Below are 22,267 nucleotides of genomic sequence, written 5' to 3' on the forward strand. Positions count from 1 at the left end.
CCCATCGACCTACCTGGTCTCACCTATCACCGCCCAGCTCCTTACCTCATCCTCCGTACCCGGTCTGGTCTCACCTATATCCTCCCAGCTCCTTACCTCATCCTCCCTACCCCATCCACCTACCAGGTCTCACCCATCACTTCCCAGCTCCTTACCTCATCCTCCCTACCCGGTCTGGTCTCACCTATCACCTCCCAGCTCATTACATCATCCTCCCTACCCCATCCTCCTACCTGGTCTCACCTGTCACCGCCCAGCTCATTACTGCATCCTCCTTACGCAGTCTGGTCTCACCTATCACCTCCCAGCTCCTTACTTAATTCTCTCTGCCCGGTCTGGTCTAACCTATCACCTCCCAGGTCATGACCTCATCCTCCCTACCCGGTCTTGTCTCACCTATCACATCCCAGTTCCTTACCTCATCCTCCCTACCCCATCTGCCTACCCGGTCTCACCTAGCACCTCCCAGTTCCTTACCTCATCCTCCTTTCCCGGTCTGGTCTCACCTATAACCTCCCAGGACATTACTTCATCCTCCCTACCCCATCCACCAACCCGGTCTCACCTATCACCTCCCAGCTCCTTACCTCATCCTGCCAAACCAGTTTGGTCTCACCTATCATCTCCCAGCTCCTTACCTCATCCTCCCTACCCGATCTGGTCTCACATATCACCTTCCAGCCCATTATCTCGTCCTCCCTACCCCATCCACCTACCCGATCTCACCTATCACCTCCCAGCTCATTACTTCATCCTCCCTAGGCGGTCTTCTCTCACCTATCACCACCCAGCTCCTTACCTCATCCTCCCTACCACATCCACCTACCCGCTCTCACCTATCACCTCCCAACTCCTTACTTCATCACCTACCCCATCCACCTACCCGGTATTACCTATCACCTTCCAGCTCCTTACCTCATCCTCCCTACCCGGTCTGGTCTCACCTATCATCTCCCAACTCCTTACCTCATCCTCCCTACCCGGTCTGGTCTCACCTATCATCCCCCAGTTCCTTACCTCATCATCCCTACCCGGTCTGATCTCACCTATCACCATCCAGCTCCTTACCTCATCCTCCCTACCCGGTCTGGTCTCACCTCTCACCTGCCAGCTCCTTACCTCATCCGCCCTACCCGGTCTGGTCTCACCTATCACTTCTGAGCTCATTACATCATCCTCCTTACGCAGTCTGGTCTCACCTATCACCTCCCAACTCATTACCTCATCCTCGCTACCCGGTCTGGTCTCACCTATCACCTTCTAGCTCCTTCCCTCATCATCCCTACCCCATCCACCTACCAGGTATTACCTATCACTTCCCAGCTCCTTACCTCATCCTCCCTACACCGTCTGGTCTCACCTATCACCTCCCAGCTCTTAACCTCATCCTCCCTACCCGGTCTGGTCTCACCTATCACCTCCCAGCTCATTACTTCATCCTCCCTACCCGTTCTGGTCTCACCTATCACCTCCTAGCTCCTTACCTCATCCTCCCTAACCGGTCTGCTCTCACCTATCACTTCCCAGCTCCTGACCTCATCCTCACTGCCCGGTCTGGTCTCACCTACCACCTCCCAGCTCCTTACATCATCCTGCCTACCCGGTCTGTTCTCACCTATCGCCTCCCAGCACCTTACCTCATCCTTGCTACCCAGTCTGGTCTCACATATCACCTCCCAGCTCCTTACCTAATCCTCCCTACCCAGTCTGGTCTGACCTATCACCTCCCAGCTCCTTCCCTCATTCTCCCTACCCCATCCACCTACCCGGTCTCACCTATCACCTCCCAGCTCCTTACCTCATCCTCCCTACCCCATCCACCTACCCGGTCTCACCTATCACCTCCCAGCTCCTTACCTCATCCTCCCTACCCGGTCTGGTCTCACCTATCACCTCCCAGCTCCTTACTTCATCCTCCCTACCCCATCCACCTACCCGGTCTCACCTATCACCTCCCAGCTCCTAGCCTGATCCTCCCTACTCGGTCTGGTCTCACCTGTCACCTCCCAGCTCATTGCCTCATCCTCACAACCTGGTCTGGTCTCACCTATCAACCCCCAGCTCCTTACCTCATCCTCCCTACCCGGTCTGGCCTCACCTATCACCTCCCAGCTCATTACTTCATCCTCCCTACCCGATCTGGTCTCACCTATCACCTCCCAGCTCCGTACCTCATCATCCCTACCCCATCCCCCTACCCGGTATTACCTATCACTTCCCAGCTCCTTACCTTATCCTCCCTACCCGGTCTGGTCTCACCTATCACCTCCCAGCTCATTACATCATCCTCCCTACCCGGTCTTGTCTCACCTAGCACCTCCCAGTTCCTTACCTCATCCTCCTTTCCCGGTCTGGTCTCACCTATAACCTCCCAGGACATTACTTCATCCTCCCTACCCCATCCACCAACCCGGTCTCACCTATCACCTCCCAGCTCCTTACCTCATCCTGCCAAACCAGTTTGGTCTCACCTATCATCTCCCAGCTCCTTACCTCATCCTCCCTACCCGATCTGGTCTCACCTATCAACTCCCAGCTCCTTACCTCATCCTGCCTACCCGGTCTGGTCTCACATATCACCTTCCAGCCCATTATCTCGTCCTCCCTACCCCATCCACCTACCTGATCTCACCTATCACCTCCCAGCTCATTACTTCATCCTCCCTAGGCGGTCTTCTCTCACCTATCACCACCCAGCTCCTTACCTCATCCTCCCTACCACATCCACCTACCCGCTCTCACCTATCACCTCCCAACTCCTTACTTCATCACCTACCCCATCCACCTACCCGGTATTACCTATCACCTCCCAGCTCCTTACCTCATCCTCCCTACCCGGTCTGGTCTCACCTATCACCTCCCAGCTCCTTACCTCATCCTCCCTACCCGGTCTGGTCTCACCTATCATCCCCCAGTTCCTTACCTCATCATCCCTACCTGGTCTGATCTCACCTATCACCATCCAGCTCCTTACCTCATCCTCCCTACCCGGTCTGGTCTCACCTCTCACCTGCCAGCTCCTTATCTCATCCGCCCTACCCGGTCTGGTCTCACCTATCACTTCTGAGCTCATTACATCATCCTCCTTACGCAGTCTGGTCTCACCTATCACCTCCCAACTCATTACCTCATCCTCGCTACCCGGTCTGGTCTCACCTATCACCTTCTAGCTCCTTACCTCATCATCCCTACCCCATCCAGCTACCAGGTATTACCTATCACTTCCCAGCTCCTTACCTCATCCTCCCTACACCGTCTGGTCTCACCTATCACCTCCCAGCTCCTTACCTCATTCTCCCTACCCGATCTGGTTTCACCTATCACCTCCCAGCTCCTTACCTCAGCCTCCCTACCCGATCTGGTCTCACCTATCACCTCCCAGCTCCTTACCTCATCCTGCCTACCCGGTCTGGTCTCACCTATCACCTCCCAGCTCATTACTTTATCCTCCCTACCCGGTCTGGTCTCACCTATCACTTCCCAGCTCATTACTTCATCCTCCTTACGCAGTCTGGTCTGACCTATCACCTCCCAACTCATTACCTCATCCTCCCTACTCGGTCTGGTCTCACCTATCAACTCCCAGTTCCTTATCTCATCCTCCCTACGTGGTCTGGTCTCACCTATAACCTGCCAGCTCATTACTTGATCCTCCCTACCCCATCGACCTACCTGGTCTCACCTATCACCGCCCAGCTCCTTACCTCATCCTCCGTACCCGGTCTGGTCTCACCTATCTCCTCCCAGCTCCTTACCTCATCCTCCCTACCCCATCCACCTACCAGGTCTCACCCATCACTTCCCAGCTCCTTACCTCATCCTCCCTACCCGGTCTGGTCTCACCTATCACCTCCCAGCTCATTACATCATCCTCCCTACCCCATCCTCCTACCTGGTCTCACCTATCACCTCCCAGCTCATTACTTAATTCTCTCTGCCCGGTCTGGTCTAACCTATCACCTCCCAGGTCATGACCTCATCCTCCCTACCCGGTCTTGTCTCACCTATCACATCCCAGTTCCTTACCTCATCCTCCCTACCACATCTGCCTACCCGGTCTCACCTAGCACCTCCCAGTTCCTTACCTCATCCTCCTTTCCCGGTCTGGTTCACCTATAACCTCCCAGGACATTACTTCATCCTCCCTACCCCATCCACCTACCCGGTCTCACCTATCACCTCCCAGCTCCTTACCTCATCCTGCCAAACCAGTTTGGTCTCACCTATCATCTCCCAGCTCCTTACCTCATCCTCCCTACCCGATCTGGTCTCACCTATCAACTCCCAGCTCCTTACCTCATCCTGCCTACCCGGTCTGGTCTCACATATCACCTTCCAGCCCATTATCTCGTCCTCCCTACCCCATCCACCTACCCGATCTCACCTATCACCTCCCAGCTCATTACTTCATCCTCCCTAGGCGGTCTTCTCTCACCTATCACCACCCAGCTCCTTACCTCATCCTCCCTACCACATCCACCTACCCGCTCTCACCTATCACCTCCCAACTCCTTACTTCATCACCTACCCCATCCACCTACCCGGTATTACCTATCACCTCCCAGCTCCTTGCCTCATCCTCCCTACCCGGTCTGGTCTCACCTATCACCTCCCAGCTCCTTACCTCATCCTCCCTACCCGGTCTGGTCTCACCTATCATCCCCCAGTTCCTTACCTCATCATCCCTACCCGGTCTGATCTCACCTATCACCATCCAGCTCCTTACCTCATCCTCCCTACCCGGTCTGGTCTCACCTCTCACCTGCCAGCTCCTTACCTCATCCGCCCTACCCGGTCTGGTCTCACCTATCACTTCTGAGCTCATTACATCATCCTCCTTACGCAGTCTGGTCTCACCTATCACCTCCCAACTCATTACCTCATCCTCGCTACCCAGTCTGGTCTCACCTATCACCTTCTAGCTCCTTACCTCATCATCCCTACCCCATCCACCTACCAGGTATTACCTATCACTTCCCAGCTCCTTACCTCATCCTCCCTACACCGTCTGGTCTCACCTATCACCTCCCAGCTCCTTACCTCATCCTCCCTACCCGGTCTGGTCTCACCTATCACCTCCCAGCTCATTACTTCATCCTCCCTACCCGTTCTGGTCTCACCTATCACCTCCTAGCTCCTTACCTCATCCTCCCTAACCGGTCTGCTCTCACCTATCACTTCCCAGCTCCTGACCTCATCCTCCCTGCCCGGTCTGGTCTCACCTACCACCTCCCAGCTCCTTACATCATCCTGCCTACCTGGTCTGTTCTCAACTATCGCCTCCCAGCACCTTACCTCATCCTTGCTACCCAGTCTGGTCTCACATATCACCTCCCAGCTCCTTACCTAATCCTCCCTACCCAGTCTGGTCTGACCTATCACCTCCCAGCTCCTTCCCTCATTCTCCCTACCCCATCCACCTACCCGGTCTCACCTATCACCTCCCAGCTCCTTACCTCATCCTCCCTACCCCATCCACCTACCCGGTCTCACCTATCACCTCCCAGCTCCTTACCTCATCCTCCCTACCCGGTCTGGTCTCACCTATCACCTCCCAGCTCCTTACCTCATCCTCCCTACCCGATCTGGTCTCACCTATCACCTCCCAGCTCATTACCTCATCCTCCCTACCCCATCCTCCTACCTGGTCGCACCTATCACCTCCCAGCTCATTACTGCATCCTCCTTACGCAGTCTGGTCTCACCTATCACCTCCCAGCTCCTTACCTCATTCTCCCTATCTCTTACTTCATCACCTACCCCATCCACCTACCCGGTATTACCTATCACCTCCCAGCTCCTTACCTCATCCTCCCTACCCGGTCTGGTCTCACCTATCACCTCCCAGCTCCTTACCTCATCCTCCCTACCCGGTCTGGTCTCACCTATCATCCCCCAGTTCCTTACCTCATCATCCCTACCTGGTCTGATCTCACCTATCACCATCCAGCTCCTTACCTCATCCTCCCTACCCGGTCTGGTCTCACCTCTCACCTGCCAGCTCCTTACCTCATCCGCCCTACCCGGTCTGGTCTCACCTATCACTTCTGAGCTCATTACATCATCCTCCTTACGCAGTCTGGTCTCACCTATCACCTCCCAACTCATTACCTCATCCTCGCTACCCGGTCTGGTCTCACCTATCACCTTCTAGCTCCTTACCTCATCATCCCTACCCCATCCACCTACCAGGTATTACCTATCACTTCCCAGCTCCTTACCTCATCCTCCCTACCCGGTCTGGTCTCACCTATCACCTCCCAGCTCCTTACCTCATTCTCCCTACCCGATCTGGTTTCACCTATCACCTCCCAGCTCCTTACCTCATCCTCCCTACCCGATCTGGTCTCACCTATCACCTCCCAGCTCCTTACCTCATCCTGCCTACCCGGTCTGGTCTCACCTATCACCTCCCAGCTCATTACTTTATCCTCCCTACCCGGTCTAGTCTCACCTATCACTTCCCAGCTCATTACTTCATCCTCCTTACGCAGTCTGGTCTGACCTATCACCTCCCAACTCATTACCTCATCCTCCCTACTCGGTCTGGTCTCACCTATCAACTCCCAGTTCCTTATCTCATCCTCCCTACGTGGTCTGGTCTCACCTATAACCTGCCAGCTCATTACTTGATCCTCCCTACCCCATCGACCTACCTGGTCTCACCTATCACCGCCCAGCTCCTTACCTCATCCTCCGTACCCGGTCTGGTCTCACCTATCACCTCCCAGCTCCTTACTTAATCCTCTCTGCCCGGTCTGGTCTAACCTATCACCTCCCAGGTCATGACCTCATCCTCCCTACCCGGTCTTGTCTCACCTATCACATCCCAGTTCCTTACCTCATCCTCCTTTCCCGGTCTGGTCTCACCTATAACCTCCCAGGACATTACTTCATCCTCCCTACCCCATCCACCAACCCGGTCTCACCTATCACCTCCCAGCTCCTTACCTCATCCTGCCAAACCAGTTTGGTCTCACCTATCATCTCCCAGCTCCTTACCTCATCCTCCCTACCCGATCTGGTCTCACCTATCACTTCCCAGCTCATTACTTCATCCTCCTTACGCAGTCTGGTCTGACCTATCACCTCCCAACTCATTACCTCATCCTCCCTACTCGGTCTGGTCTCACCTATCAACTCCCAGTTCCTTATCTCATCCTCCCTACGTGGTCTGGTCTCACCTATAACCTGCCAGCTCATTACTTGATCCTCCCTACCCCATCGACCTACCTGGTCTCACCTATCACCGCCCAGCTCCTTACCTCATCCTCCGTACCCGGTCTGGTCTCACCTATCACCTCCCAGCTCCTTACTTAATCCTCTCTGCCCGGTCTGGTCTAACCTATCACCTCCCAGGTCATGACCTCATCCTCCCTACCCGGTCTTGTCTCACCTATCACATCCCAGTTCCTTACCTCATCCTCCTTTCCCGGTCTGGTCTCACCTATAACCTCCCAGGACATTACTTCATCCTCCCTACCCCATCCACCAACCCGGTCTCACCTATCACCTCCCAGCTCCTTACCTCATCCTGCCAAACCAGTTTGGTCTCACCTATCATCTCCCAGCTCCTTACCTCATCCTCCCTACCCGATCTGGTCTCACCTATCAACTCCCAGCTCCTTACCTCATCCTGCCTACCCGGTCTGGTCTCACATATCACCTTCCAGCCCATTATCTCGTCCTCCCTACCCCATCCACCTACCCGATCTCACCTATCACCTCCCAGCTCATTACTTCATCCTCCCTAGGCGGTCTTCTCTCACCTATCACCACCCAGCTCCTTACCTCATCCTCCCTACCACATCCACCTACCCGCTCTCACCTATCACCTCCCAACTCCTTACTTCATCACCTACCCCATCCACCTACCCGGTATTACCTATCACCTTCCAGCTCCTTACCTCATCCTCCTCTCACCTATCACCTCCCAGCTCCTTACCTCATCCTCCCTACCCGGTCTGGTCTCACCTATCATCCCCCAGTTCCTTACCTCATCATCCCTACCCGGTCTGGTCTCACCTCTCACCTGCCAGCTCCTTACCTCATCCGCCCTACCCGGTCTGGTCTCACCTATCACCCCCCAGTTCCTTACCTCATCCTCCCTACCCGGTCTGGTCTCACCTATCACCTCCCAGCTCATTACATCATCCTCCTTACGCAGTCTGGTCTCACCTATCACCTCCCAGCTCCTTACCTCATTCTCCCTATCCGGTCTGGTCTAACCTATCACCTCCCAGGTCATGACCTCATCCTCCCTACCCGGTCTGGTCTCACCTATCACCTCCCAGCTCCTTACCTCATCCTGCCAAACCAGTTTGGTCTCACCTATCACCTTCCAGCCCATTATCTCGTCCTCCCTACCCCATCCACCTACCCGATCTCACCTATCACCTCCCAACTCCTTACTTCATCACCTACCCCATCCACCTACCCGGTATTACCTATCACCTCCCAGCTCCTTACCTCATCCTCCCTACCCGGTCTGGTCTCACCTATCACCTCCCAGCTCCTTACCTCATCCTCCCTACCCGGTCTGGTCTCACCTATCATCCCCCAGTTCCTTACCTCATCATCCCTACCCGGTCTGATCTCACCTATCACCATCCAGCTCCTTACCTCATCCTCCCTACCCGGTCTGGTCTCACCTATCACTTCTGAGCTCATTACATCATCCTCCCTGCCCGGTCTGGTCTCACCTTTCACCTCCTAACTCCTTACATCATCCTGCCTTCCCAGTCTGTTCTCACCTATCGCCTCCCAGCACCTTACCTCATCCTTGCTTCCCAGTCTGGTCTCACCTATCACCACCCAGCTCCTTGCTTCATCCTCCCTACCCAGTCTGGTCTGACCTATCACCTCCCAGCTCCTTCCCTCATTCTCCTTACCCCATCCACCTACCCGGTCTCACCTATCACCTCCCAGCTCATTACCTCATCCTCCCTACTCGGTCTGGTCTCACCAATCACCTCCCAGCTCATTGCCTCATCCTCACAACCTGGTCTGGTCTCACCTATCAACCCCCAGCTCCTTACCTCATCCTCCCTACCCGGTCTGGTCTCACCTATCACCTCCCAGCTCATTACTTCATCCTCCCTAGCCGATCTGGTCTCACCTATCACCTCCCAGCTCCTAACCTCATCATCCCTACCCCATCCCCCTACCCGGTATTACCTATCACTTCCCAGCTGCTTACCTCATCCTCCCTGCCCGGTCTGGTCTCACCTATCACCTCCCAGCTCCTTACCTCATCCTCCCTACACAGTCTCGTCTGACCTATCACCTCCCAGCTCCTTCCCTCATTCTCCCTACCCCATCCACCTACCCTGTCTCACCTATCACCTCCCAGCTCATTGCCTCATCCTCCCAACCCGGTCTGGTCTCACCTATTAACTCCCAGCTCCTAACCTCATCATCCCTACGCCATCCCCCTACCCGGTATTACCTATCACTTCCCAGCTCCTTACCTCATCCTCCCTGCCCGGTCTGGTCTCACCTATCACCTCCCAGCTCCTTACATCATCCTGCCTACCCGCTCTGTTCTCACCAGTCGCCTCCTAGCACCTTACCTCATCCTTGCTACCCAGTTTGGTCTCACATATCACCTCCCAGCTCCTTACCTCATCCTCCCTACACAGTCTCGTCTGACGTATCACCTCCCAGCTCCTTCCCTCATTCTCCCTACCCCATCCACCTACCCTGTCTCACCTATCACCTCCCAGCTCATTGCCTCATCCTCCCAACCCGGTCTGGTCTCACCTATTAACTCCCAGCTCCTTATCTCATCCTCCCTACGTGGTCTGGTCTCACCTATAACCTGCCAGCTCATTACTTGATCCTCCCTACCCCATCCACCTACCCGGTATCACCTATCACCGCCCAGCTCCTTACCTCATCCTCCCTACCCCATTCCACCTACCCGGTATTACCTATCACTTCCCAGCTCCTTACCTCATCCTCCCTGCCCGGTCTGGTCTCACCTATCACCTCGCAGCTCCTTACCTCATCCTCCCTGCCCGGTCTGGTCTCACCTATTACCTCCTAGCTCCTTACATCATCCTGCCTACCCGGTCTGGTCTCACCTATCACCTCCCAGCTCCTTACCTCATCCTCCCTACCCCATTCCACCTACCAGGGCTCACCTATCACCTCCCAGATCCTTACCTCATCCTCCCTACCTGGTCTGGTCTCACCTATCACCTCCCAGCTCCTTACCTCATCCTCCCTACCTGGTCTGGTCTCACCTATCACCTCCCAGCTCATTACCTCATCCTCCCTACCCCATTCTCCTACCTGGTCTCACCTATCACCTCCCAGCTCATTACTGCATCCTCCTTACGCAGTCTGGTCTCACCTATCACCTCCCAGCTCCTTACCTCATTCTCCCTGCCCGGTCTGGTCTAACCTATCACCTCCCAGGGCATGACCTCATCCTCCCTACCCGGTCTGGTCTCACCTATCACCTCCCAGTTCCTTACCTCATCCTCCCTACCCCATCTACCTACCCGGTCTCACCTAGCACCTCCCAGCTCCTTACCTCATCCTCCTTTCCCGGTCTGGTCTCACCAATCACCTCCCAGCTCCTTACTTCATCCTCCCTACCCCATCCACCTACCCGGTCTCACCTATCACCTCCCACCTCCTTACCTCATCCTGCCAAACCAGTTTGGTCTCACCTATCACCTCCCAGCTCCTTACCTCATCCTTCTTATCCGGTCGGGTCTCACCTACCACCTCCCAGTTCATTACCTCATCCTGCCTACCCCATCCACCTACCCGGTCTCACCTAGCACCTCCCAGCTTGTACTCTTTCCCTTCTCCTCACCCTCTCATTCTCGCTGCTTCCACCTTCCTATCTAATCCTGATGAAGGATCCTGCCAAACTATTTATTCTTTTCTTCTCTCTTTTGATCCTGCCTGACCTGCTGAGTTCCTCCAGAATTTTGTGTGCCTTAAATACAAAGGCACCATAAATTATGTATTTGAGAGGGTTATCAAGGGGGCAGCTTGCATGGAGCAGAAACTTTAACAGGCAGTGACGGGCCAGCGGAGGGTGTTGCAGTTTGGCATTTGCCCTCCACTGGGTTTGGGCCTTTGTGAAGGAGCTTCCTGGCCTCTGGCATTTACGACAGGGTGTGATCGCAGTACGAAGTCCCAGTGTTGAGTGTGGTCTACCAATGTTACCACCGTATTTGGTTTTGCCACTGCTCTGTAGCACTTGACAAGTGTGATGCTGGTCTACTTGGCCTGAGTGTGTCATCTGTTAAAGGAGTCTGTGCACTGATTGGGCTAAGTCATGAGTAACAGAAATGGGCAATTAAACTATTAGTTACCTACCTTAACGGTCATGCAATCTGTATTATTAAAGGGGCAGAATCAGGCGGCCCTTGAACTTTAGAGTGCTTGGTGACAGCATAGCAAACAAGGGTGCAGCAGCCTGTCAGATGGGGTGTTTCGGATGGAAAAATGCTGCATCGATTCCGGGTTTCATTGAGTACGCAGGTTTGAGCTTTGGGCCAGTGTTGCATGCTGTTTGCTGCTTGCCTGTACGGTACTGCCACAGTCACTGGGCGCCTCCCAGCAGTCCAGAGGAGGGATGATAACGGGCTGTCAGTGGAAAGGCCAGGAGAATCTGGATCTGCGGTAGAGGAGGGAGTGTGTGACTGAGGAGGAGCTCGGCTTTCAGCTCTCTGAGTGTAACCGCCTAGATAAACTAAGTTACATCAGACCTTTATCAGGCAGGAAGTGAGAGCATGCAGCCCTGACCCACTCCTGGTCTTATGTGGCTGGACCAGTTTCATGCTGACTTCAGCATTTGTTGGTGGGCCATGTGACAGTGAGGACACTGTTATCGCTGAGAAGGGCTGGTTAGACTCTGTCTTGTTAAAGTTGCTCCATGCATGAAATGTCAGTGAAGTAAATGTCAAGCACTTATTAGCCCATTCCTGGACGATCTACGGGTAGACTAGGAGTGATCTCTTTACTCAGGAGTCACAAACATGATCGTTCGCACCATCCCACCTTGACAAGAGGACACTAAATTGGAACATCCTCCGGGAACTCGTGGATGTTGGAAAACAACCTACCTGAGAACATCAGGAAAGGGCAGGGTCAGTCATTCAGCCCTTCGAGCCAAACCCACAATAAGGCCACATCTGCCCCATTTATACACAGTGTGACTCCAATCAGTGTAGGTTTCTGCCAATTCCCAACGTCTTCATCGAACACCACACAGTGCAACATGTTAACCTCCGCTAAAATTAATCTAACCTTCCCTTCCACACAGCCCTCTAATCCAGATCTTCATCCATGTTGGACAGGAACACTCAGAAGCACAGTTAGTGAATCTGTCTGCTGTCCAACAATCATTGAAACAGATACTATGGTTATCAACCAAGGCAGCTCTGAATGGGCAAAGTCCGTACACGTGCTGGAAGAGATTGGCTAGAACTGCAGTCAGATCTACCCCCTCCAGCAGATGGGTGGCTTTGTTTGAAAGGCACATCCCCAGACAGAGCAAGTTTTAGCTCTGCCAGTCACACTTCAAGGACAGAGACCTTATGCCATTGGGAAGGCTGACTTTGACACAGATATAAGTGAAATTCCATGCCCCACAACTTTGGTTTCTTCTCTGCACAACTTGTAAAAGAAATACTTAACTCAACTGAGAGAGGAGGGAACAAAAACTAAGGTTTGAATAAAACCTACACCCAACTAAATAAAAATCTTTTATCAATATAATCATTAAGTTGCTTGAGAACTTTTATTGGATGATATAAAATTGCACTGTTTTATATTTTATTTATGTTGTAATTCTTTCATTCATGCTGATCAAAGACACAGCCAATCAACCCATTTCAAAATAAAACTGTTATTTATCCTGTTTCAAAAATAATTTCCATTTATCTACATGTGCCTTTGGTAAATTATTGCTCTTTTGCTTTGATTAAAGTATCTTGATCTCAAAGGAAGGATCATCCCTTTAATGAACTTGGGAGTCCATAGCCAACACCGAGGAGTTCTGTGGTGAGTATGCTCTGCAGGTTCCAACAGTGACAGTGCTGACACAAGGATCTTGTGAAAAACAAAGCTGTACATTCAGAAACAAAGGAATCTTTTTGCAATGACACAGCACTGTCACTAGTGGTTTGATGTCAGTACATTTCCTTCCTGTATCAGGAGCTTTGTGAGTTGAGCAAGTTCAGGCTGATGCTCCAGTGTGGGAAGAGAATGGAACCTGCACCATCACGACCGCTGCTTCTATATGAGGTGAACCGCCACAGTGATCCTGTCTGCCCAATGCCAGCTGGGCACTAAAGATCCCATTTCACAGCGCAGAACAGCAAGGAATAACTGCCATCAAAACCTAACGCTCAAAGCTCTCCGAACACGAAACGCCAGGCAATCTGGTCACCCCTCTCACCGTCCCGTCAACTCAGCGGGCAAGTTGGCTGCTGCATTCACCATCAGCATAGTGGCAGGTTTCTGGTAGCAACATAATGGCTGTAAAGTGCTTCTGAGCATCCTTAGGTCGATGAGGGTGAGGGAGAGGTCAAGAAAATAAATTATGGTTCTGTATTGAGTCTGATGATTGGATAGAGTCTGGAGAACACGGTCAGGTTTGGGATCAACCCGCCAACAGCTTAGATAGAAGGGTAGAATCATTGCTGGCAAAGAGTATAAATCATGTTGAACATTTCTTAAGAAGTTCACTGAATAGTTCTACTGCAGCTGGTCTGAATCACTAAAATTGAAAGAAGCAGGCCAGAAATGAGAAGAGTGATAATGTGATGGTCAAGCTGCTACCGGCGCGGGCCCCAGCATTATCTGTGAATAAGAGTCGCCCTTCCACTGCAGGGTAAACTACCTCCAACTGCTTGATGTAACTGGAAACCACCGAAATATCTGTTTGGCCTAGAATGGGAAACGAGAGATAAAATCCCCATTAGAATTCGATTTGCTATGAACACTGTCAGTAATGATGACTGAAGGTATGTAGTTACCGGTCTCGTGACTCAGCTTTTCATTCTTCAGCATGGCAAATCCGTCCCCCCCATTGGCGATGTAGGAGCTGGTGATGATTTTGTAGATCTTGGCATCATGGAGCGGTTGGTACTGGGGCACTCGGCAGTCTGCACACAGCACGCTGAGTTTGACCACCCGGGAACCCGAAGGTCTCTTCAGGTTAAATTCCACCTGGATACCTGGAAAATTCAGCGCGTCTGCCAGTCAGGGTTATACAGCATAGAAACAGGCCCTTCAGCCTAACAAAGCTGCTTAACTCATTTATCTGTACTTGGCCCTTATCTTTCCAAACCTTTCCTATTAATGCACCTGTCCAAATGTCTTTTAAAATGTTATAACTGTACCCATTTCTGCTACCTCCTGGGGCAGCTCATTCCATATAATCTACCACCTTCTGTGTGAAAAAAGTTTGCCTCTCAGGTCCCATTTAAATCTTTCCCCTCTCACCTTAAACCTGGCATCCTCTAGTTCTAGACACCCCTACTCTGGGTGGTGGGGTAGACATACGTCTCCACCAAAGGAGGTGTCAGACGCTCTTTCCCTCCAGTGGCCTGCAGGTCACCCTTGGGAAAGGTATAGCACCTGCTTAGCACCCTGATCAGGTGCAAAAATACTGTGGGCAGTGTGTACTTGTTAATGTAAGGCCTGACTAACAGTATCTGCAGTTCCACTCTGGACGTAAAGGTCACATTTACTTGTCACATCAAAACATTGAAACATGCAGTGAAATGCCCTGTTTTGTGTCAACAACCAACACAGTCCAAGGATTGTGCTGGGTGCAGCCCGCACGTGCTGCTATGCTCTCAAAGTCAACATAGGAAGCTTACAACTCACTAATCCTAACCCGTACATCCTTGGAAAGTGGAGGAAACAGGAACATCTGGAGGGAACTCGTGGCCACATTTCCTCCACATTCCAAAGATGTACGGAGTAGAGTGAAGGGAGATTCAGTTCAACTCTCGGGCTGTTTCAATCTCAGCTGGCCGTGATTTCTATTTGATTAATGATTAGGCCAATTAAAACAGATCAGACAGAATCTGTGGAGAGAAAGAGAGTCAATGGGAACATTTAAAGATTTTAGTAAATGCTGAGGCAGGAGCAGGAGGAAGGACAAGAGAGGATAAAAGGACAGATCTAAGAAATGGGAGAAGGTAGGAGAGATTATCATAAGACCATTAGATATAGGAGCAGAAATCCAATATGATAGAATTCACTCTGCATTTTGAGAAGTAGAAGCTAAAGTCAGATGTATCAGTATTACAGTGGAGTAAAGGGAATTACAGAGACATGAGAGAGGAGCTGGCCAAAGTTGATTAGCAGGGGTGATAGCAATGGTTGGAGGTAGGGGTTTCTGAGAGCAATATGGAAGGTGCAGGATACAAAACCACAAGACCAGAAGATATAGGTGCTGAATTAGGCCATTTGGCCCATCAAGTCTGTATCCTTCATCCCCACCGTCAAGCACTGCCCTACTTGCAAACTCCCACTCTTCTTGAACACAAGTCTATCAAAAATCCCTCCCCCACCTTCCACCCGTCCCACTGACAGCAGGATCACCTCAGCCTGAGGTCTACGTCACGTGGGCTGAAGTATCAGGTTGGCTGGGCTGGTGGTGATGTTCAGGCCACCCTCTCTGGGAACTTTTAACCGCAGACTAAGCATGTTAGTGCTTCTTCCTTCTATGGAATGAGCTGGCAGAGGAGATAGCAGAGATGGGTACAATCACGGGCTGAGTAACCCCTTATCCAAAACGCTCGGATTTGGGATTTGAAATAGATAATGAGCTAGCTTGGGATGGCTATTATTTCTGACTCTGAATGTATGTACTACTGGTAAGCAGTTGCATACTATTAATATAATGAAAAGATAAAGAGTGCAGGGTAACGAAAGCAGCCGGCTTTTCATCAGAAGATTACAATACACTGTATTTGCATTTTACTTTTTTTCAGTTTTATGTTTGGTATGAAAACAATCAGCGCTGCCGACTTAAGACCATAAGCTATAGGAGCAGAATTAGGCCATTTGGCCCATCGAGCCTGCTCTGCCCTTTCATCATCATGGCTGATCCTTTTCTCTCTCAGCCCCAATCTCCTGCCTTCTCCCCGTATCCCTTCACGCTCTGACTAATCAAGAAGCTATCAACCTCTGCCTTAAATATACTAATAACTTAGCCTCCACAGCCGCCTGTGGCAATGAATTCCATAGATTCATCATTCTCTGGATAAACAAATTCCTTCTCATCTCCATTCTATTCTGAGGCCGTATCCTCTGGTCCTAGACTCTCCCACCATAGAAAACATCATTTCCACATCCACTCTAGGTCTTTAAACATTTGATAGCTTTCAATGGGATCCCCTTAATATTACTGAAATCCAATGAGTACAGGCCCAGAGTCAATAATTCATCCTCATATGATAAGCCTTTCATTCCCAGAATTATTCTTGTGAACCTCATCTGAACCCTCTCCAATATCAACGCATCCTTTCTTAGATAAGGGGCCCAAAACTGCTTACAATACTCCAAGTGAGACCTCACTAGTGCCTTATAAAGCCTCAACACTACATCCTTGCTTTTAAAGTTCAAACATTAAAATACATTTTATTATCGAAGTACATATATATCACCATATACAACCCTGAGATTTATTTCCCTGTGGCCGTACTCAACAAGTCTATGGAATAGTGACTATAACAGGATCAATGAAAGATCAACTGGAGTGCAGAAGACAACAAAATGAAAATATGAATAAATAGCAATGAATAATGAGAAAATGAGATAATGACATAGAGTCCTTAAAGTGAGACCATTGGTTGTGGGAACATTTCAATGTTGGGGCAAGTGAGTGATGGTTGAGGAGTGGTAACTGTTCCTGAACCTGGTGCTGCGAGTCCTGGGGGTCTTGTACCTTCTACCTGATGGCAGCAGTGAGAAGAGAGCATGGCCTGGGTAGTGGGAATCTCTGATGATGGATGCTGCTTCCCTACCAACAGTGCTTCATGTAGATACGCTCAAGGGTTGGGAGGGCTTTACCTGTGATGTACTGGCCGAATCCATTACCTTTTGTAGGATTTTCTGTTCAAAGGCATTGGTTTCCATACGAGGCCATGATGCAGCCAGTCAACACAAACTCCACATCTGTAGAAGTTTGCCAAAGATTTAGATGTTGTATCGAATCTCCTCAGAATCCTAAGGAAGTAGAGGTACTGCCGTGCTTTCTTCGCAATTGCACTTACGTGCTGGGTCCAGGACAGGTCCCCTTAATTAGTAACACTCAGGAATTTAAAGTTGGTCATCTCGCCACCTCTGATCCTGCAATGAGGACTGGCTCATGGACCTCTGGTTTCCCTCTTGTGATGTCTATAATCAGTTCCTTGGTCTTGCTGACATTGAGTGAAGGGTTATTGTTATGACACCACTCAGCCAAATTTTCAGTCTCTCTCCCGTCCGCGTATTCCTCACCTCTCTAGTCCGCACAAAACGAATGTTAACATTGCATTTCCTTTCCTCACCGCCAACTCAATCTGCAACTTAACCTTTAGGGAATCCTACAACATGACAACTCCCAAGTCCCTTGCACCTTAGATTTTTCAGTTTTCTCTCCATTTAGAAAATAGTCTATGCTTTTATTTCTCCTACCACACTGCGTGACTGTACACACAGTGCCAAGGACAGAAAACTCTGGCAAGCCATCATCCGAGAAGGAACAGCAACTTTCGAAGCCAACAGATGTGCGGAATTAGAAGAAAAGAGAAGAAAATGGAAAGAGAGGCAGCAACAACCAAAGCCCGATCTGCCGTCTGGACCTACCTGTCCTGAATGCAGAAGAACTTTGAAAGCCAAGATTGGACTCATAAGCCACTTGAGAGCCCATAAGTAGATCAACAAAACAAAGACCATCATCCTCGACCTCAAGGGATAGCCACGACGACGACACTTCCCAATGCTGTATTCCATCTGCTACGTTTTTGCCCATTCTCCAAATCTGTCTAAGCCCTTCTGAAGCTTCGCTACTTCCCCAACACCACCTGCATCTCCACCTATCGTCCATAAACTTAGCCAAAAAGCCATCAATCCCATCATCCAAACCATTGACATATAACATTAAAAGAAGTGGTCCCAACACAGACCCGGTTCCTGTCCCCCTGCCAAATTATTTTAAATCCTCCCAAGCAGTCTAGTCAACCTGCCTGCAAAGATATTGGTCCTGTTTGGGTTCAGGTGTAACTAGTCTCTTTTGTGCAGGTCATGCCTTCCCCAGAAGAGATCTCAATGATCCAGAAATCACAACTGTGCCCCCTGCACCAGTTCCTCAGCCACACATTCATCTGCCAAATGTTCCTATTCTTACCCTCACTGTACTTGTTCTGGCAATAGGTTTTCATCAGCAATGCTTTAAAAGTTTAATGCCGTTATGTAAGGTATAAACACATTAGGCATCATAGACTTGCTCTGGTGCTAGATTTCTGTGATCAGTAGACGCTTTAAAAAATTAATGCCATGCTTTTTCTTAAATTTCTGCAACCAGCCTGCTGAATATTCACAATGACCTTCAATTCTCTGTTTGTCGTGATAGATCCTTGCTTGTTTCATGATCAGCAACGTGGTATATGTTCACTCTGACACTGACGGTACACAATCGAAATCTTCATTTTTTGCTTTAAGCAATGACTTTTTCTATTTTTCATTACCATACGTGAGGTCACTTCTCAGAACTGTCTGTGGTGTGCAGAATCCGGCCAATCACCTGGGAACCTTCCCAGCATCTTGTGGAATTTTCCATCTGTGATGTCATGTCAGTGCTAAAAAAAAATTGGATTTCGGAGGTTTTCACGTTTTGGAATCTCAGACGAGGGGTACTCAAGACTGCAGAATATTTTAAAGAACTTCAGGCAGGTACATTAATAGGAAAGGATTAAAAGGATATGACCTGCTAATGGGACAAGATGCTACCAGCTGCTAGTGGACTCATGTCAGTTGTGCCTTTTGTAACCATTTTGAATATCTTGAAAAAACCTACTTCATGCCATCTTTTAAAAGTGGTTGATTTCAGAGAACACAGTCCAATTGGTGTGAACCCCCTCTGTACTCAGAATTCAGGTGTTATCCCAGTAAGTCTACACAGGGGTACCTGCAGCTTCACCCACTCTGCATGTACTCTAACTGGGCCTCAGCGCTGATGAAACGTAACTCTGTCCTCAGTATCACAGCCAAGTCGGATTTAAGGCCAGCATTCCATTAGTTGCCTGGGTTACTTTGCACCCTATCACTGACATTTCAATCCTCTATGCTCATGGACCACAAGACCTTTTGCTTCTCCAGTGATTTTATAGAAAGGCATTCTGTTGTAGGTCCAAAGAGGATGACCCACAGTTTCCCCATTCAGCAACTTTTCAGATTTCTCCTGTAATTCAAAGCACTGGCATCTACTGCTCATAAAGGCTCTTGTTTCTCTCCAGCTTAGAAACATAATCTCTTAGGAAAATTCAGTCTCTAGGTATACATGGAGAGGTGGTAAATTGGATTAGACATTGGCTCAATGGAAGAAGCCAAAGAGTGGTAGTAGAGAATTGCTTCTCCGAGTGGAGGCCTGTGACTAGTGGTGTGCCATGGGGATCAGTGCTGGGTCCATTGTTATTTGTCATTTATATCAATGATCTGGATGATAATGTGGTAAATTAGATCAGCAAATTTGCTGATGATACAAAGATTGGAGGTGTAGTGGACAGTGAGGAAGGTTTTCAAAGCTTGCAGAGGGATTTGGACCAGCTGGAAAAATGGGCTGAGAAATGACAGATGGAGTTTAATACAGACAAGTGTGAGGTATTGCACTTTGGAAGGACAAACCAAGATAGAACATACAGGGTTAATGACAGGGCACTGAGGAGTGTAGTAGAACAGAGGGATCTGGGAATACAGATACAAAATTCCTTATAAGTGGCGTCACAGGTAGATAGGGTCGTAAAGAGAGCTTCTGGTATATTGGCCTTTATTAATCAAAAAGTACTGAGTATAAGAGCTGGAATGCTATGATGAGGTTGTATAAGGCATTGGTGAGGCCGAATCTGGAGTATTGTGTTCAGTTTTGGTCACCAAATTACAGGAAGGATATAAATAAGGTTGAAAGAGTGCAGAGAAGGTTTACAAGGATGTTGCCGGGACTTGAGAAACTCAGTTACAGAGAAAAGTTGAATAGGTTAGGACTTTATTCCCTGGAGCGTGGAAGAATGAGGGGAGATTTGATAGAGGTATATAAAATTATGATGGGTATAGATAGAGTGAATGCAAGCAGGCTTTTTCCACTGAGGCAAGGAGAGAAAAAAACCAGAGGACATGGGTTAAGGATGAAGGGGGAAAAGTTTAAAGGGAACATTAGAGGGGGCTTCTTCACACAGAGAGTGGTGGGAGTATGGAATGAGCTGCCAGATGAGGTGGTAAATGCGGGTTCTTTTTTAATATTTAAGAATAAATTGGACAGATACATGGATGGGAGGTGTACGGAGGGATATGGTCCCTGTGCAGGTCAGTGGGACTAGGCAGAAAATGGTTCGGCACAGCCAAGGAGGGCCAAAAGGCCTGTTTCTGTGCTGTAGTTTTTCTATGGTTTATCTGAGGCAACAGTGACACAATTGCAATCGCGACACAGCCCATTGTGGGTTGCACCCATCACACTCTGCTGCTGAGACATCATACCCATTACACATCAAAGTTGCTGGTGAACGCAGCAGGTCAGGCAGCATCTCCAGGAAGAGGTACAGTCGACCCATTATCCTGATCCTGATCCTGCTGTTCCAACGTGCTATCAGACAGCTGGAGAATTTGCCCACAATTCCAAATTCTTCTGGTGAGGTCTTTATCAAATGCCTTCAAGAAGTACACATTTTCTTTTTTATTATGAGATACGGCACAGTAACAGCCCCATGAGCCTGCACCACCTAATTACGCCCACCAGACCAAATTATCTACTAACCTCTACGTCTTTGGAATTTAGGAGGGCACTGGAGCACCCAGAGGAAACCTATGTGATCATGAGGAGAGCATGCAAACTCCTCACAGACAGTGACGGAAATTGAGCTCAGGTCTCATTATGCTAACTGCTACACTACTGTCAGTGACATTCACAGCCCCACAACTATATTCAATTCCTACAAACATTACTCAACAATTTCAAACCTGTGCCACTCCTCGTCAGCACCTGGAATGTCCATTCACACTTTTCTTAGTCCCCAGCTGGTTTACAAAATCCCATTTTATCCTTCTCTTGACTTTCTTATGTGCTGGCGTGAAGGCCATGAGTCTCCAGTCTAAAGAAATGAGGGATCATTGGTCAAAGCAGGGTTTTGATCCAATATGTCAACAAGTCCTTTTACCCCACAGATGCCGCTTGACCTGCAGAGACCCCTCAGCAGTTTGTTGGTTACAGTTAATAGACATAACTATTTAAGCTTGGTGATGAAATCGATCTGGTTCCATGGTTCTGACTCTCCTTCAACGGCATTATTTCCTCCATTATTTTGTTCTGCATGTGATCATTTTCCCTCATCTCACACACGGGACAGCAAAGATTTTTTGACGGTGCTGCTTCCTCAGAAATCTTCTGTGTTCGTGATAGAACACTTGAAGCTGAACACAAATATAATTTCAGACTACTTGTGTCACGTAGGAATTTGGAGAAACAAGAAATTAACTTTTATTTAATTGTAAGGCCTTTAATTGCATAATGGTGCTGACGCTTTGCAATAGTTCAACTAAACTAAAATCGTTCTGCTGATGATTTTTATTTGTACTCAGTGATCTACAATAATCCAACAGCACTGATGGATTCCAGTTGAGCTGCTATCATTTCTCCATGACCGCAATGTCCTGGTGAAACCTCTCACCATGCTTGTCATTGGCAGTGCCAAGATTTGCGGCAAGAAGTTTAAATGGGAATGCTGAAAATGAATCTGTAGTGACACGTTGCACTTCATTATTTTGTCTGCTTGAAGCACATTGTCAACCAGCTGCACGTAGCTTGGTGCTCTGTATTGGCCAAGAAAATTTTCAATAACATCTTTGAATGCCTGCTAATGATTTTCTCTGGTCCCACTTGAAAATCTTTGAATTGCCTGTCATCGACAACTTGATTGATTGGTGGACCAACAGAACTCCCTCCCTTACTCTTGGCATCAGTCGTCCTGGGAAACATCTGTCTCAAATATCAAAATCCTTCAGGGACTTTTTTTTTACCTGGTGATAGCAG

The 22,267-nt window shown here is 49.5% G+C and overlaps 1 protein-coding gene across 1 annotated transcript in view; it reads right to left on the minus strand.

The window, feature by feature from the left end:
* Window positions 1-12,741: 12,741 nt before the first annotated feature.
* The window catches only part of nt5e (5'-nucleotidase, ecto (CD73)), a 106,869-nt gene continuing 97,343 nt past the window's right edge, over window positions 12,742-22,267 (minus strand). Inside the window, exons 8-9 of the mRNA XM_072265917.1 lie at window positions 14,007-14,207; window positions 12,742-13,917 (exon numbers count right to left, since the gene is read on the minus strand). Of these exons, the coding sequence (XP_072122018.1) occupies window positions 13,748-13,917; window positions 14,007-14,207 (371 nt within the window). The 3' untranslated portion in view covers window positions 12,742-13,747. The remainder of the gene's footprint in view (window positions 13,918-14,006; window positions 14,208-22,267) is intronic.

The sequence above is a fragment of the Mobula birostris genome, chromosome 8 (genome assembly GCF_030028105.1).
Source record: "Mobula birostris isolate sMobBir1 chromosome 8, sMobBir1.hap1, whole genome shotgun sequence".
NCBI classification, from domain to species: domain Eukaryota; kingdom Metazoa; phylum Chordata; class Chondrichthyes; order Myliobatiformes; family Myliobatidae; genus Mobula; species Mobula birostris.